At 40.9% G+C, this 18735-nt stretch overlaps 1 protein-coding gene across 2 annotated transcripts in view; it reads right to left on the bottom strand.

Moving 5' to 3' along the window:
- The window catches only part of LOC108305413 (UDP-glucose:glycoprotein glucosyltransferase 2), a 172952-nt gene extending 163783 nt beyond the window's left edge, over positions 1-9169 (bottom strand). Inside the window, exon 1 of one of the 2 annotated variants that reach the window (XM_017530058.2) lies at positions 8890-9169. In XM_017530058.2, coding sequence (XP_017385547.1) covers positions 8890-9086 — 197 coding nt within the window. In that variant the 5' untranslated portion in view covers positions 9087-9169. Of the gene's footprint in view, positions 1-6597; positions 6769-8889 lie in introns of those variants that run through there. The other variant, XM_017530059.2, reaches the window with a different exon arrangement.
- Positions 9170-18735: the final 9566 nt, after the last annotated feature.

The raw sequence follows: 18735 nt of genomic DNA, 5'->3' as shown, positions 1-18735 counted from the left end.
TTTTCTAAGTCGGTCTTCCAGTCACCTGTTGAAGAGGCGCCGGGATCTGTATGTTTTCCCCTGCAGCCACTCACTGCGCTGGCTTAAACAGCAGCACTGAGATTCATGGCGCTTTTTTTGCCCTGGAATCTACTGTCCTGGTTCCCTGTTCAGTCCCCTTTTTAAACAGATGAATTGGCAACTTCCCATGGCTCCAATCGCCAGCCAAAAGGGCATCCGAACCAGTGTATTTTGTACGGAGAACCGCTGCACCAGGGTGCTGACAAAGCAGCCGCACGGGGCAAAGCAGCTGTGCCAGCTAACACAGCCGCGCCGGCCGAAACAGCCACACTGGCAACCCGTGGGGCTCCTCCGCCTGGGAATTTCCTAGTCTGTGGGCAATAAAAATGCGGCATCCACTCACCCTCTGCGCTTTCACTGGGGGCTCCAATCCTGAGCTGTTCCTAAACGGCCATGTTGGATCAATCAACAAAGACATTTTTCCAAATAAGGTTAACAGTCACAGGTTCTGGGAGTTAGGATGTGGACATATCTTTTTGGGGTCCAGCATTCAACCTATTACAGAGGCCCCTTGACTTAGATGGGGTTACCTCCCAATAAGCCCATAGTAAGTTGCAAATACTATAAGTAAAAAATGCATTTAATACCCTAGTAAACCCATAATAAAGTTAAAAAATTCTAAATTGAACCATGTTAAGTTGGGGACCATTTGTACAAGTGATGAGGTTTGTAAATCAGACTGTCAAGGACCTTAGGAGCATCCCACAGGAGTTCCAATTCTAAGACTCTTGAGGCAAATGTAAAGCCAGAGACGGCAACAAGCAGTTAGAAGAAGAAGTTAGACTAATTTGGAGCTAAGTGTGAGATCAGATCTAGGCAAACTGTTAAACACTGGCGAAAGGATAAAGGAAGGGGATCAAAATTAAGCTAGAATCATATATTCAATAAAAACTGTTTTAGCCTCCCATTCAAATGGACAGAGCAGCATGTAGAGTCTTGCATTCCGAACTTCTGCTCCAGAACTACTATAGGAATAAATCAAGAAAGCCAAGAGAACCCACAGACCCTCTGAAGGAAGTGGATTGCTCCTGTAGGACCTGGGAGACTCCCCAAATACTGAGTACCCAAACTGTGAGAATGGGAAAGGGGGATTCTCTACCCCTAAACACACATCCTAATTGGAGAACCCAAAGGTATAGATCATGGGAGAAGATTCTGACTTTACCTGGAGCTGAGTCAATTTAGAGAGCTAAGCAGAATACAGAGGTAGAGGAAGCAGCAGGAAATGCCCTGTGGGCTCTCCAGGTCCCCTAGGAAGCCATTTCTGCCTTGCCTCACAGGGGTCCTTGAGAAGGGCTGCCAGAGGTACTGGGAAAAGGCCACAGGGAGAAGGAAACCTCCAGCTGAACTTTTTAACAATTCCAACTGAACAAGAAATCTCCTAGGCAGAACTTGGGGAAGGGCATGAATCTGGTGTGCAAACTCCACAGGTGGGGAAGCGTGAGTGAGAGCCCTACTTGCATTTCCAGCTAGGAGGCTGGTAGAAGGGGCAAGTTCTGAGCCCTGCTCACCCATCACCTGGAAACAGACTCAGTGCTGTCGGGTAGGGCACAGTGGGAGTGAGACTGACCTTTTGGGTTGCATGGGAGCTGGATGAGGCCTGTGACTGTAGGCTACCCCCCTCTTCCCTGACGACTTGCATGACATGGCGGAGGCAGCCATACTCCTCCTGGGAACATAACTCCATTGACCTGGGAATCCCACCCGCCTTCCCCCATAGCAGCCACAACAACTGAGCCAAGACATGTCCTAGCTCTGCCCCCACCTGATGGTCCTTTCCTACCAACCCTGGTAGCTAAAGACAAAGGGCATATACTCTTGGAAGTTCTAGGGCCCCAACCCATACCTGATCCTTTCCATACTACTATAGCTGATGCTCTCTTGAAAGCACCACCTGCCTGCAGAAGGCCAGCACAAAATTAGTACATTAAACACCCAAAAGTAAAGACCCTCAGAAAGTCCATTTCACCCCCCTGCCACATCCACCAGAGCAGGTGCTGGTATCCGTGGCTAAGAGACCCACAGATGGTTCACATCACAGGACTGTGCAGAAAATTCCCAGAACCAGCCCAGTCTGTTAGATCTGCTGGATGCCTAGATCCAGAAGAGAGAAAACAATCACTACAGCTCAGCTTTTAGGAAACCACATCTTTAGGAAAAGGGGGAGAGTACGACGTCAAGGGAATACCTAGTGGGACAAAATAATCTGAACAACAACAACCTTGAGCCCTAGATCTTCCCTCTGATAGAGCCTATCCAAATAAGAAGGAACCAGAAAACCAACTCTGGTAATATGACAAAACAAGGTTCTTTAACACCTCCAAAAAAAAAAAAAAAAAAAAAAAAAAAAAAAAAAAAAAAAAAACACTAGCTAACCAGCAATAGATCTGAACCAAGATAAAATGCCTTATTTACCTGAAAAAGAATTCAAATTGTCAGTTATTAAGCTATTCAAGGAGGCACCAGAGAAAGGCAAACCCCAATTTAAAGAAATCAAAAAATGATACAAGGAATGAAAGGAGAAATCTTTAGTGAAACAGATAGCATAAATAAAAAACAATCAAAACTTCAGGAAACAATGAACACATTTATAGAAAGCAAAATGCTCTGGAGAGTCTCTGCAATAGAAATGAATAAGTAGAAGAAAGAACTTCAGAGCTCAGAGACAAGGTTTTCGAATTAACCCAATGCAACAAAGACAAAGAAAAAAGAATAAGAAAATATGAACAAAGCCTCCAAGAAGTCTGGGATTATATTAAATGACCAAACCTAATAATAATCAGTGTTCCTGAGAAAGAAGAGAAATCTAAAAGTTGGGAAAACGTATTTGGGGGAATAACTGAAGAAAACTTCCCTGGCCCTTCTAGAGACCTAGACATCCAAATACAAGAAGCTCAAAGAAGACCTGGGAAATTCATTGCAAAAAGATCATCACCTAGGCATACTGTCATCAGGTTATCCAGAGTTATGATAAAGGAAAGAATCTTAAGAGCTCTGAGGCAAAAGCACCAGGTAACCTATAAAGAAAAACCTATCAGATTAACAGAAGATTTCTCAGCAGAAACCCTACAAACTATAAGGGATTGGGGCCCTATCTTCTGCCTCCTTAAATACAACAATTATCAGCCAAGAATTTTGTATCCAGCAAAACTTGTCTTCATAAATGAAGGGAAAAGATAATCTTTTCCAGACAAAAAAATGCTGAGAGAATTTGCCACTACCAAGTCAGCACTATAAAAACTGCTAAAAGGTGCTCTAAATCTTGAAACAAATCATGGAAATAAATCAAAACAGAACCTCTTTAAAACACAAATCTCACAGGACCTATAAAACAAAAATATAATAATAAAAACAACAACAACAAGGTATACAGTCAACAAATAGCACAATGAATAAAATGGTACCTCATATCTCAATACTAACATTGAATGTAAATGACCTAAATGCACCATTTAAAAGATACAGAATTGCAGAATGGATAAGAATTCACCAACCAACTATCTGCTGCCTTCAGGAGACTCACCTAACACCTAAGGACTCACATAAACTTAAGGTAAAGGGGTGAAAAAAGACATTCCATGCAAATGGACACCAAAAGCGAAGAACAGCTTTCTTTTTTTTTTTTTTTAATTGTACTTTAGGTTCTGGGGTACATGTGCAGATCATGCAGAATTGTTGCATACGTACATACATGGCAATGTGGTTTGCTGCCTCCATTCACCCATCACCTATATCTGGCATTTCTTCCCATGTTATCCCTCCCCAACCTCCCCACCCTCTCGCTATCCCTCCCCTGCTCCACCCAACAGACCTCAGTGTATGATGCTCCCCTCCCTGTGTCCCTGTGTTCTAATTGTTCAACACCCGCCTATGAGTAAGAACAAGGAACAGCTATTCTTATTCGAGACAAAACAAAATTTAAAGCAGTAACAGTTTAAAAAGACAAAGAGGGACATGATATAATGATAAAAGGCCTTGTCCAACAGGAAAATATCACGATCCTAAACATGTATGCAATAAACACTGGAGCTCCCAGATTCATAAAACAATTACTACTAGACCTAAGAAATGAGAAACACAGTAACACAGTAATAGTGGAGGACTTCAGTACTCCACAGAGAGCACTAGGCAGGTCATCAGGACAGAAAGTCAACAAGGAAATAATGGATTGAAACTACACCCTGGAGAAAATGGACTTAACAGATATTTATAGAACATTCTGTCCAACAATGTCAGAATGGACGTTCTATTCATCAGTACATGGAACTTTCTCCCAGACAGACCATATGATAGGCCACAAATCAAGCCTTAATAAATTTAAGAAAACTGTCATTATATCAAGCACTCTCTCAGACAACAGTGGAATAAAACTGAAAATCAACCCCAAAAGGAATCTTTAACACCATGCAAATACATGGAAATTAAATAACCTGAATGATCAACAATGAAATCAAAATGGAAATTAAAAAATTATTCAAAGTGAATGACAACAGTGACACAACCTATGAAAACCTCTAGGATACAGCAAAGGCAGTGCTAAGAAGAAAGTTCATAGCCCTAAATGCCTACATGAAAAAGCCTGAAAGAGCACAGACAATCTAAGGTCGCACCTCAAGGAACTAAAGAAACAAAAACAAAGCAAACCCAATCCCAGCAGAAGTAGGGCAGTAACCAAGATCAGAGCAGAACTAAATGAAATTGAAACAAAAAAAAATACAAAAGATAAATGAAACAAGCTAGTTCTTTGAAAAACATTAATAGACCATTAGCAAGATTAACCAACGAAAAAGAGATAAAATTCAAATAAGCTCAATTAGAAATAAAATGGGAGATATTACAACTAACAACACTGAAATACAAAAGATCATTCAAGGCTACCACAAACATCTTTACATGCATAAACTGGAACACCTAGAGGAGATGGATAAATTCCTTGAAAGATACAATCCTCCTAGCTTAAATCAGGAAGAATTAGATACGCTGAACAGACCAATAACAAGCAGCAAGATTGAAACTGTAATAAAAAAATTATCAACATAAAAAGTCCGGGACCAGAGCGATATATAGCCAAATTCTACCAGCCATTCACAGAAGAATTGGTACAAATCCTATTGACACTATTCCACAAGACAGAGAAAGAGGGGATCCTCCCATGAAGCCAGTAACACCCTAATACCAAAACCAGGAAAAAACATAACCAAAAAAGGAAACTACAAACCAATATCCCTGATGAATATACAGGCAAAAATTCTTAACAATACATTAGCTAACCGAATCCAACAACATGTCAAAAAGATAATCCACCATTATCAAGACAGTTTCATACCAGGGATACAGGGATGGTTTAACATATGCAAGCCAATAATGATATGCCACATAAACAGAATTAAAAACAAAAATTACACGATCATTTCAATAGACGCAGAAAAAGCATTCAACAAAATCCAGCATCACTTTATGATTAAAACTCTGAGCAAAATCAACACACAAGAGACACACTTCAATGTAATAAAAGCCATCTATGACAAACCCACAGCCAACATAATACTGGATGGGGAAAAGTTGAAAGCATTCCCTCTGAGACCTGGAACAAGACAAGGATGCCCACTCTCACCACTTCTATTCAACATAGTAATGGAAGTCCTAGTCAGAGCAATCAGACAAGACAAAGAAATAAAGGGCATCCAAATCGGTAAAGAGGAAGTCAAATTGAGACTGTATACCTAGAAAACCCTAAAGACTCCTCCAAAAAGCTCCTAGAACTGATCAAAGAATTCGGCAAAGCTTCCAGATACAAAATTAATGTACACAAATCAGTAGCTCTCCTATACACCAATAGCAACCTAGCTGAGAATCTAATCAAGAACTCAACCTCTTTTACAATAGCTCCAACAAAAATAAAATACCTAGGAATATACCTAACAAAGGAGGTGAAAGACTTCAAGGAAAACTACAAAACACTGCCTGAAGAAATCACAGATGACACAAACAAATGGAAACATATCCCATGCTCATGGATGGGTAGAATCAATACTGTGAAAATAAACATACTGCCAAAAGCAATCTACAAATTCAATGCAATTCCCATCAAAATACCATCACCATTCATCACAAAACTAGGAAAAAAATCCTAAAATTCATATGGAGCCAAAAAAGAGCCCACATAGCTAAAGCTATGAACTAAGCAAAAAGAACAAATCTGGAGGCATCATATTGTCTGATTTCACACTATGCTATTGAGGAAGGAGACTCCCTTTTCTCAGCCTGTGTTTGGAGAAAACAAGGAAAAGAAAGTTAAAAGCCAGATGAGGTCAGTGGAAGAACCAGCTGGCGCCACTAACCAGGTCTGGAGGTTAAAAATTAAACCCCCTACTCCTAACCACAATCCTAACTATAGATTACAGGTGTGGTATGGAGGAACCTTATCCTGGAAGGCATTGTTCTTACTCAACCGCTCAAGACCCCTATCTAGTCACATCCCCACGCTTGCTAAATTAATCATGACCCTCTCACATGTGCACCTCTTAGATCTCTTACATTGTGAGCCTTTAAAAGGGCCAGGATTTTCTTTGTCAGGTAGCTTGGTTGTTGAGGCATCTAGGCCTGCCTGAGTGCCTGGCCAAATAAAGTTACCATTTCCTTCCCTGTTCAGTGTTCGAGAAGTTTGTTTGTAGCCACTCCTGCTTCACTATAAGGCCATAGTCTCCAAAACAGCATGGTACCAGTGTAAAAACAGGCACACAGACCAATGGAACATAATAGAGAACCCAGAAATAAACCCAAATACTTGCACTCAACTGATCTCTGACAAGGCAAACAAAAACAAAGTGGGGAAAGGACACCCTATTCAAAAAATGGTGCTGGGATAATTGGCCAGCCACATGTAGGAAAATGAAACTGGATTCTCATCTCTCACTTTATACAAAAATCAACTCAAGATGGATGAAGGACTTAAATCTAGAAACTGAAACTATAAAAATTCTAGAAGATAATATCAGAAACATCCTTCTAGACATTGACTTAGGCAAGAATTTCATAACCAAGAACCCCAAAGTAAATGCAATTTAAAAGACAAGATAAATACCAGGGGCTTAATTAAAGAGCTTTTGCATGGCAAAAGGAACAGTCAGCAGAGCAAACAGACAACCCACAGAGTGGGAGAAAATCTTCACAATCTATACATCTGACAAAGGACTAATATCCAGAATCTTCAAGGAACTCAAATCAGCAGGAATGAATCCCATCAAAAAGTAGGCTAAGAACATGAAGACACAATTCTCAAAAGATGTACAAATGGCCAACAAACATGAAAAAATGCTCAACATACTAACGATCAGGGGAACGCAAATCAAAACCACAATGCAATACCACCTTACTCCTGCAAGAATGGCCATAATCAAAATACCAAAAACTAATAGATGTTGGCATGGATGCGGTGAACAGGGAACTTCTCCACTGCTGGTAGGAATCTAAACTAGTATGACCACTATGGAAACAGTGTGGGCAGTCCTCAAAGTACTGAAAGTAGATCTACCATTTGATCCAGCAATCTCGCTAGGTGTCCACCCAGAGGAAAAGAAGTCATATGAAAAAGACACTTGCACACGCATGTTTATAGCAGCACAATTCACAAGTGCAAAAATGCAGAACTAACTCAAATGCCCATCAATCAACAAGTGGATAAACTGTGGTGTATGTATATAATGGAATACTACTCAGCCATAAAGGAGTGAATCAATGGCATTCACAGCAACCTGGATGAGATTACAGACTATTATCCTAAGTGAATTAAGTCAGGAATGGGAAACCAAATATCATATATTCTCAATGATATGTGGGAGGTAAACTATGAGGATGCAAACTCATAAGAATGACACAATGGACTTTGGGGACTCGGGGGAAAGGATGGAAAGGGGGTGAGGGCTAAAATACTATAAATTGGGGGCAGTGTATACTGCAGGGGTGATGGGTTCACCAATATCTCACAAATCACCACTAAAGAACTTACTCATGTAACCATACACCATCTGTTCCCCAATAATCTATAAAAATGAAAAAAAAAAAATTTTAAACTGGTTTAGCATCAAATACATGCAACTTACGAGGAGTGATGGAGTCTCTCTTTGGGACCACACGCTGTTGTTGTGAACAACCATTAAGTCGTTGGTGTAAAAGTTTTGTTTTTTTTTTTTTTTTTACTAAGTTACTAAGTTTCCTAGTTTTATGAAGAACGATGGTGGTATTTTGAAGAAAATTTTTGCTAAGAGAAAGAACTTTATAATTTTACTCAACTATTGGAATACTAAGGGGCAAAATGCAATAGCTACAAGTTTTGTTCCTGCAGAGTAAATGACAGGTCATGAACTAATTCCGTTGGAAGAGGTAAAGGAAAAATATTTCTTTGCAGGAAGTTGCCCTCCCCACAGCAAGCTTAGGAGCTGATGGTATGATGTCGTCATTACGAAACTAGGTACTTTAAAAACTGTCTGCTGAACGGAACTGCCTACCTCAGTTGAAGCGCTTGCGTTAAGTGCCACGCGTAAATGCTAATAAATCCCAATGAATTAAAGCAGAGCAAGAAGTTTTTAAAACTGTGAGCAAAGTAAGACCTGAGGGAAAAAGGAATTGCAAGTGAGTGCTGCACGGGAACTGAGAAGCTGCCCTAGGTCAGGAGAAAAGGAGGTAGTGATTGATGCTCAGGGTCAGAGCGGGGGCGTCTGGAGAAGCCGGGTGACAGCTAGAAGACACCCGCTGTGAGCGTGAAAAGAGGGGGGCTGAGGGTGGCAGCGTGTCTACACCCGCCCGGCCAAGGGCCCGGCCCGCACCCACCTCGCCTCCAGCAGCAGCGGGGTCTCGGGCCACTTCGCGGCCAAGTGGGCCGTCACCGCCTTGGACGCGGAAACCGTCTCGGCGCCGAGCTGCGAGAGCCACAGAGCCGTGGAACCCAGGAGCAGCCGCACCGCGTTCGTGGCCTTCGCTGGCGCCATGGCACGGAGAGAAAAGCGCGAGTCCCTTAGCTCCGGCATCCAGTCTGCGGCCGCCAGGCTCCAGCCGGCTCTTCCCGGCGCGCGGCTGCCCACTTCCGGTGGGGGGGGTGGAGCTCGAGTCCGTTACTGGGTGCCCGGTCTGGCCGGCGCATGCGTGTCCCACTCAGAGACGGTCTAGTGGGTGCGGTCAGGGGAGCAGACGCCAGCTGGTCACTGGGCCACGCCTGAGCAGCCGGGGCGGCGCCAGGGTGCTGAAATGCGTCACGGATGCTCCCACAGGTCCACTCCCCGGGCCCTGGGTTCTCCGACAGGCCTTGGCACACGGGGCGGGAAGCGGGCTCTCCAGGTCCAACTAGGGCTGGCTGGAGTTACCAAAATCTGGAAGCAAAGTCAGGACCACTTGGACATTGTCCACCTTTTACATAGGAGGAAAATAAGGCCTGTAAAAGTTGAAGTCCCCACCTGACGCAGTTCTCAAATGTTACTACAGATTGGAATCACCAGGGAGAGCTTTTAGACGGCCGCTTCCAAGGCCACGCCCCGTCCCTGGGAATCTCGGGGGGTGAGATGCAGCATCAATAGTATTATTTAAAAACCACAGGTGATTCCAGTGTGCAGTCATGTTAGGAAACCTGTGACTTACGTGTGGCTCTCAAACTTTAACCACTTGCCTGTTAAAACACTACAGAGTGCTGGGTCTCCCCACAATGTTTAGAATTCAGTAGATCCCTTGTGGGGGCCAAGAATTTGCATTTTATTTTTGCCAAGTTCCCAGGTAATTAATACTAATGGCTAGAAATCACACTTGGAGCCTTCGCCACTCAAAGGTAGGCATCAGCTGTGAGCTCAATGGAAATGCAGAAGCTCAGACTCCAACCCAGACCTACTGAATCAAGATCTCCATTTAACGGGAACCACAGGTGATTCCTATGCACATGAAAGGTGGCAAAGAATGATTTAGAGAGTTACATGTAAAAGTGCACAGAAAAGTGCCCATAAGCCTGGACGTGGTGACTTACGCTTATAGTCCCAACACTTTGTAAAGTAGAGGCAGGAAGATTGCTTGAGCTAAGGAGGTTCAGAAGCTGCAGAATTCGGTGATTGAACCACTGCCCTCTAGCCTGGACGACAGAGGGAAACCCTGTCTCAAAAAAAAAAAAAAAAGAAAGAAAGAAAAGAAAGAAAAAGCAAATAAGTGATAGTTGTTTTGTCAGAGTAAAATACATGGTAAAATAGTTTAGGGGATGCACGGATCCATTGCCTTTTTCTCTCCTGTTCTACTCCTTTGCTCTGTAGGGAAACTGGATCTCTTGAAGTTGCAGAAACATAGTCAATCCCTTTTCTCGTTTAATTTGCTTAGGCTGCACCCTTCCATAGAAGACTCTATTCTACTAATAAATTCATCTATGAATTTCCAGAATAATTTCTCATTTCCAAAGTTTAGACTTCATTTTCTGATTTATCCTACTCAGTATGATCTATCCTTCCTTTAAATTTCCTCTATTGTAACTGCTTTATAGCATTTAAATTCTCACTTTAATACTTGAATACAGTACTTATTTATTTCTCCTGTAAGAGATGGCATATTCCCATACAACTGATGCCTTGTTCATTTTTGGCATCCCTTGCAGTACCTAGCACAAATTTCACATGTTACTGGGGCTCCATGAGGATTGAAGAATCCTTGTATTATGGATAAGAAGGTAGAAAACTAAGGCAAATGAGCTTCATTTCTATACATAGTGTGTAAGAGAAAAACATATAATTAATCTGTCACAAGTATTTGCTTTAATTAACTCCCCATTTCCATTCATATTTAGACCAAAGTTTTTATTGAGATTGTGGGATTAAGGAAATAAGATATTGATAGTGAATGTCTTAAATGTCAGCATATCCAATGGGCTGCAAATCTTTAAGAATAATTGCCCAGGTCCCCCGGCAATATGGCCAAATAGTAACAGCTCTGGTGCATAGCTCCCAGCAAGATGGATGCAGAAGGTAGGTGATTTCCACATTTCCAACTGAGGTACCTGGTTCATCTTATTGGGACTGGTTGGACAGTGGGTGCAGCCCAAGGAGGGTGAGCCAAAGTAGGGTGGGGCATTGCCTCACCCAGGAAGTGCAAGGCGCCGGGGAACACCCTCTCCTAGCCAAGGGAAGATGTTAAGGACTGTTTCCTGCACTCTGGCCCATATACTGTGCTTTTCCTATAGTCTTCACAAACCACAGATCGGGAGATTCCCTCTGGTACCTACGCAACCACCAGGGCTCATGGGTTTCCAGCACAAAACTGGGCAGCCATTTGGGCAGAAACTGAACTAGCTGCAAGCAGTTTTTTTTTTTTTTTCATACCCCAGGTGTGCCTGGAACGCATACGAGACAGAACTGCTCAGTCCCCTGGAAACGGGGCTGAAGCCAGGGAGCCAAGTGGTCTGGCTTGGTGTGTCCCACCCCTACTGGCAACAGCAAGCTAAGATCCATTGGCTTGAAATTCTTGCAGCCAGCACAGCAGTCTGAGTACAACCTGGAATGTCTGAGCTTGACCTGGGACATCTGAGCTTGACCTGGGACTTTTGAGATCAATGTCGGGAGGGGTGTCTGCCATGGCTGATGCTCTAGTAGGTTGTTTCAACCCCACAGTGTAAGCAAAGCTGCCGGGAAGTCTGAGCTGGGCACAGTGCAATGCATCTCAGCAGCTGCAGGCACTGTCTCACTAGATGTTCTCACTTGGCAGGACATCCCTGAAAAAAGGCAGCAGCCCATGAGGGACTTATAAATAAAGCCCCAACCTTCCTGGGATAGAAGACATGGGAAAAGGGGCAGTAGTGGGTATGGCTTCAGCAGACTGAAGCAGCCCTGCCTGGCAGCTCTGAAGAGAGCAGAGGATTTCCCAACACAGCGTTTGAGCTATAATAAGGGAAAGACTACCTCCTCAAGTGGCTCCCTGACATCCATATATCCTGACTGGGAGACATCTCCCAGCAGGGGCCTATATACTCCTCATAAAGGAAAGCTCTGGCTGGCATCTGGCAGGTACCCCTCTGGGACAAAGCCACCAGAGGAAGGAACAGGCAACAATCTTTGCTGTTCTGCAGCCTCCACTGGTGATTCCCACACAAGCAGAGTCTAGAGTGGACCTCCAGCAGACTCCAGCAGACCTGAAGCAGAGGGGCCTGACTGTTAGAAGGAAAACTAATAAACGGAAAGAAATAGTTTAAACATCAACAAAAAGAATGTCCACTCAGAAACCCCATCCAAAGTTCACCAACCTCAAAGACCAAAAAAGATAAATCCATGAAGATGGGAAGAAACCATCACAAAAAGTCTGAAAACTCCAAAAACTAGAATGCCTCTTCTCCTTTAAGGCATCCCAGCTCCTCACTAGCAAGGGAACAAAACTGGATGGAAAATGAGTTTGACAAATTGACAGAAGCAGGCTTCAGAAGGTGGGTAACAACAAACTTCTCTGAGCTAAAGGAGCATGTTTTAACCCAATGCAAGGAAGCTAAGAACCTTGAAAAAAATGTTAGACAAAATGCTAACTAGAATAACCAGCTTAGAGAAGGACATAAACGACATGATGGAGCTGAAAAACAGCACCAGAACTTCATAAAGCATACACAAGTTTCAATAGCTGAATTGATCAAGCAGAAGAAAAAATAATCAGAGATTGAAGATCAACTCAATGAAATAAAGTGAGAAGACAAGGTTAGAGAAAAAAGAATGAATAGGAATGAACAAAGTCTCCAAGAAACATGGGATCACGTGAAAAGACCAAATCTACATTTGATCGGTGTACCTGAAAGTGAAGGGGAGAATGAAACCAAGTTGAAAAATATTCTTCAGGATATTACCCAGGAGCATTTCCCCAACCTAGCAAAGCAGGCCAACATTCAAATTCAGGAAATACAGAGAATACCACAAAGATACTCCTCAAGAAGAGCAACCCCAAGACACATAGTCATCAGATTCACCAGGGTTGAAATGAAGGAATAATGCTAAGGGCAGCCAGAGAGAATGGTTGGGATACCCAAAAAGGGAATCCCATCAGACTCACAGCAGATCTCTGCAGAAACCCTACAACCCATAAGAGAGTGAGGGCTAATATTTAACATTCTTAAAGAAAAGAATTTTCCAACTCAGAATTTCATATCCAGCCAAATTAAGCTTCCTAAGTGAAGGAGAAATAAAATTGTTTATAGACAAGCAAATGCTGAGAGATTTTGTCACCACCAGGCCTGCCCTACAAGAGCTCCTGAAGGAAGAACTAAACATGGAAAGGAACAACCGGTACCAGCTACTTGAAAAACGTACCAAATTGTGAAGACCATCAATGCTAGGAATAAACTGCATCAACTAACAGGGAAAATAACCAGCTAGCATCATAATGGCAAGATCAAATTCACACATAACAATATTAACCTTTAATGTAAGTAGGCCAAATGCCCCAATTAAAAGACACAGACTGGAAAAGTGGATAAAGAGTCAAGACCCATCAGTGTGCTGTATTCAGGAGACCCATCTCACTTGGAAAGACACACATAGGCTCAAAATAAAGGGATGGAGGAATATTTACCAAGCAAATGAAAAGCAAAAAAAGCAGGAGTTGCAATCCTGGTCTTTGATAAAACAGACTTTAAACCATTAAAGATCAAAAGAGACAAGGGCATTACATAATGGTAAAGGGATCAATGCAACAAGAAGAACTAACTATCCTATGCACCCAATGCAGGAGCACCCAGATTTATAAAGCAAATTCTTGGAGACTTACAAAGAGATTTAGACGCCCACAAAATAATGGTGGGAGACTTTAACACCCCACTGTCAATATTAGACAGATCAATGAAACAGAAAATTAATAAGGATATGCAAGATTTGAACTCAGCTCTGGACCAAGCAGACCTAATAGACATCTATAGAAATCTTCACCCCAATCAACAGGATATACATTCTTCTCAGTACCACATCACACTGACTCTAAAATCGACCACATAATTGGAAGTAAATCACTCCTCAGCAAATGCAAAAGAATGGAAATCATAACAGACAGTCTCTCAGACCACAGTGCAATCAAATTAGAACTCAGAATTAAGAAACTCACTCAAAACTGCATAACCACATGGAAACTGAACAACTGGCTCCTGAATGACTATTGGATAAACAACGAAATGAAGGCAGAAATAAAGTTGTTCTTTGAAACCTATGAGAATGAAGACACAACGTACCAAAATCTCTGGGACATATTTAAAGCAGTGTCTCGAGGGAAATTTATAGCACTAAATGCCCACAAGAGAAAGCAGGAAAGATCTAAAATTGACCTCCTAATGTCAAAATTAAAAGAACTAGAGAAGCAAGAACAAACTCAAAAGCTAGGAGAAGACAAGAAATAACTAAGATCAGAACAAAACTGAAGGAGATAGAAACACAAAAAAACCCTTCAAAAAATCAATGAATCCAGGAGCTGGTTTTTTGAAAAGATTAACAAAATAGATAGACTGCTAGCCAGACTAATAAAGAAAAGAGACAAGAATCAAACAGATGTAATAAAAAATGATAAAGGTGATTATCATCACCAATGCCATAGAAATACAAACTACTGTTAGAGAATACTACTTACACTCCTACACAAATAAAACAGAAAATCTAAAATAAATGTATAAATTCCTGGACACTTACACCCTCCCAAGCCTAAACCAGGAAGAAGTTGAATCCCTGAATAGACCAATAACAAAGTCTGAAATTGAGGCAGCAATTAATAGCCTACCAACCAAAAAAAGTCCAGGATCAGACAGTTTCATAGCCGAATTCTACCAGAGGTACAAAGAGGAGCTGGTACCATTCCTTCTGAAATGATTCCAAATAATAGAAAAACAGGGAATCCTCCTTAACTTATTTTACAAGGCCAACATCATCCTGATACCAAAACCTGGCAGAGACACAACTGAAAAAGAAAACTTCAGGCCAATATCCCTGATGAATGTTGATGCAAAAATCCTCAATAAAATACTGGCAAACCTAATGCAACAGCACATCAAGAAGCTTATCCATCATGATCCAGTTGGTTTCATCCCTGGGATGCAAGGCTGGTTCAACATACGCCAATTTATAAATGTAATCCATCACATAAACAGAACCAAAGGCAAAAACCACATGATTAACTCAATAGATGCAGAGGGAGCCTTTGACAAAATTCAACAATGCTTCACACTAAAATCTCTTACTAAACTAGGTATCGATGGAACATATCTCAAAATAATAAGAACTATTTATAACAAACCCACAGTCAATATCATATTGAATGGGCAAAAACTGGAAGCATTCCCTTTGAAAACTGGCACAAGACAAGGATGCCCTCTCTCACCACTCCTATTCAATATAGTATTGGAAGTTTTGGCCAGGGCAATCAGGAAAGAAAAAGAAATAAAAGGTATTCAAATAGATAAAGAGGAAGTCAGATTGCCTCTGTTTGCAGATGACATGATTGTATGTTTAGAAGACCCCACTGTCTCAGCCCAAATGTCCTTAAGCTCATAAACAACTTCAGCAAAGTCTCAGGATACAAAATCAATGTGCTAAAATCACATGCATTCTTATACACCAATAATAGACAAACAGAGAGCTAAATAATGAGTGAACTCCCATTCACAATTGCTACACAGAGAATAAAATGCCTAGGAATATAACAAGGGATGTGAAGGAACTCTTTAAGTACAAACCATTGCTCAAGGAAATAAGAGAGGACACAAACAAATGGAAAAACATTCCATGTTCATGGTTAGGAAGAATCAATATGGTGAAATGGCCATGCTGCCAAAAGTAATCTATAAATTCAATGCTATCTCCAACAAGCTACCATTGACTCTCTTCACGGAATTGGAAAAAGCAAGCTTAAATTTCATATGGAACCAAAAAAGAGCCTGTATAGCCAAGACAATTCTGAGAAAAAAAAAAAAAAGGCTGGAGGCATCACACTACCTGACTTCAAACTATACTACAAGCCTACAGTAACCAAAACAGCATGATACTGGTACCAAAACAGATATGTAAACCAATGGAACAGAACACAGGCCTCAGAGATAATGCCACACATCTTCAACCATATGATCTTTGACAAACCTGACAAAAACAAGCAATGGGGAAAGGATTCCCTATTTAATAAATGGTGTTGGGAAAACTGGTTAGCCATATGCAGAAAGCTGAAACTGGATCCCTTCCTTACACCTTATACAAAAATTAACTCAGGATAGATTAAAGTTTTAAACATAAGACCTAAATCCATAAACACTCTAGAACAAAACCTAGGCAATACCATTCAGGACATGGGCATGGGCAAAGACTTTATGACTAAAACCCCAAAAGCAATGGCTACTAAGGCCAAAATAGACAAATGGGATCCAGTCAAACTAAAAAGCTTCTACATAACAAAAAAAAAACTATATTGGAGTGAACAGGCAACCTACAGAATGGGAGAAAAATTTTGCAGTCTACTCATCTGACAAAGGGCCAATATTCAGGATCTACAAAGAACTTACACAAATTTACAGAAAAAAAACACACCTCCATCAAAAAGTAGGTCAAGGATATGAACAGACACTTCTCAAAAGGAGACATTTATGCAGCCAAGAAACATATGAAAAAAAGCGCATCATCACTGGTAATTAGAAAAATACAAATTAAAACCACGTTACGATACCATCTCATAATAGTTACAATGATGATCATTAAAAAGTCAGGAGACAACAGATGCTGGAGAGGATGTGGAGAAATAGGAACGGTTTTACACTGTTGTTGGGAGTGTAAATTGGTTCAGCCATTGTGGAAGACAGTGTGGCAATTCCTTCAGGAACTAGAACTAGTAATACCATTTGACCTGACAATTCCATTGCTGGGTATATAGTCAAAGAATTATAAATCACTCTATTATAAAGACACATGTACACATGTTTATTGCAGCACTGTTCACAATAGCAAAGACTTGTAACCAACCCAAAATGTTCATCAGTGATAGACTGGATAAAGAAAATGTGGCACATATACGTCATGGAATACTATGCAGCCATAATAAAGAATGAGTTCATGTCCTTTGCAGGGACGTGAATGAAGCTGGAAGCCATCATTCTCAGCAAACTAACACAAGAACAGAAAAACAAACACTGCATGTTCTCAGTCATAAGTGGGAGTTGAACAATGAGAACACATGGTCACAAGGAGGGAAACATCACACACCAGGGACTGTCAGGGGGTGGAAGGCTAGGGGAGGGATAGCAGTAGGAGAAATACCTAATGTAGATGACAGGGTGGTGGATACAGCTAACCACCATGGCACGTGTATACCTATGTAACCTACATGTTTTGCACATGTACCTTAGAACTTAAATTAAAAAAAAAAAACAGAAATAATTGTCCATATAAAAGGCACATTAAATAGACAAAGTACACTAAAAAAATGTATATTAGTAAACATTTCAGTATATGTGAGTTCAGAATAGTGGGAATGCTCATTTCTCTTTTAAAGAGAATAAAGTTAATCTAATCCAGGCCATTTATGAATATATTTGTTATATATTTTATCTTACATAGTGTTCTCCTAGAAATTTTAATTTGAAACATTCCTCAGACAAAAACAAGATCTCCAAGCTTGTTTTTCTATCTGCAGAGCAAAAGGGTAAGACAATGTGATATTTAAGGTTCCTTCTATATGTGATTTCTGTGTACAGATAGAAAAACTGAAATGCAAATATTGAGTAAATTAGCAAACTCCACTCAAGTCAGTGGAGTGGCAAAGTATTTTAAAATTGATTATCAATAACCCTTTTGCACAGATTGGTTTTGAACTAGGAACCTAACTGTACCTAAGTATTTTTAGCAAAATACAGTTCAGAGTTATTCACTTCAGGATAAAATGAGTGAAAACTGATGAAGGTATAACAGTTTCCATCATACGGGGGAGAAGTGATTAATAAGTGCTTTATAATAAGAATCTTGTTTTTAACAGAATAAATCATCTTGAATTTTTTAAGTACAGTGTGGACTATATGTATTTAATGATAATAATGGCACGATGTGAGCATAAAGTTACTGCCAAATTATTGTGTTATATAATAAAATTTTAATTTTCTAAGTCTAAATAAAATCCAATGGCTGAAATCAGTTTTTTTCCCTGGTGCGGTGGCTCATGCACAATGTAATATCAGCACTTTGGGAGGCTGAGGCAGACAGATTGCTTGAGGTCAGGAGTTCGAGACCAGCCTGGCCAATATGGTGAAACCTCACCTCTACTAAAAATACAAAAATTAGCCGGGTGTGGTGATAGGCACCTGTAGTCCCAGCTACTCTGGAAGCTGAGGCAGGAGAATTGCTTGAGCCCAGGATGCAGAGGTTGCAGTGAGCCTAGATCATGCCACTGCACTCCAGGCTGGGTGACAGTGTGGGACTCCATCTCTTTTCTTCTTGCTTGCTTGCTTTCTTGTTTGTTCTTTTCTTTCTTTCCTTCTTTCTTTCTTTCTTTCTTTCTTTCTTTCTTTCTTTCTTTCTTTCTTTCTTTCCTCTCTCTCTCTCTTTCTTTCTCTTCTTTTCTTTTCTTTCCTTCTCTTTCTTTCCTTCTTTTTTTCTTTCCTTCCTTCTTTCCTTCTTTCTTTCTTTCTTTCTTTCTTTCTTTCTTTCTTTCTTTCTTTCTTTCTTTCTTTCT

The sequence above is a fragment of the Cebus imitator genome, unplaced genomic scaffold, assembly GCF_001604975.1.
Source record: "Cebus imitator isolate Cc_AM_T3 unplaced genomic scaffold, Cebus_imitator-1.0 Scaffold62, whole genome shotgun sequence".
Classification (NCBI taxonomy): domain Eukaryota; kingdom Metazoa; phylum Chordata; class Mammalia; order Primates; family Cebidae; genus Cebus; species Cebus imitator.
This window is presented reverse-complemented; position numbering and strand designations above follow the sequence as displayed.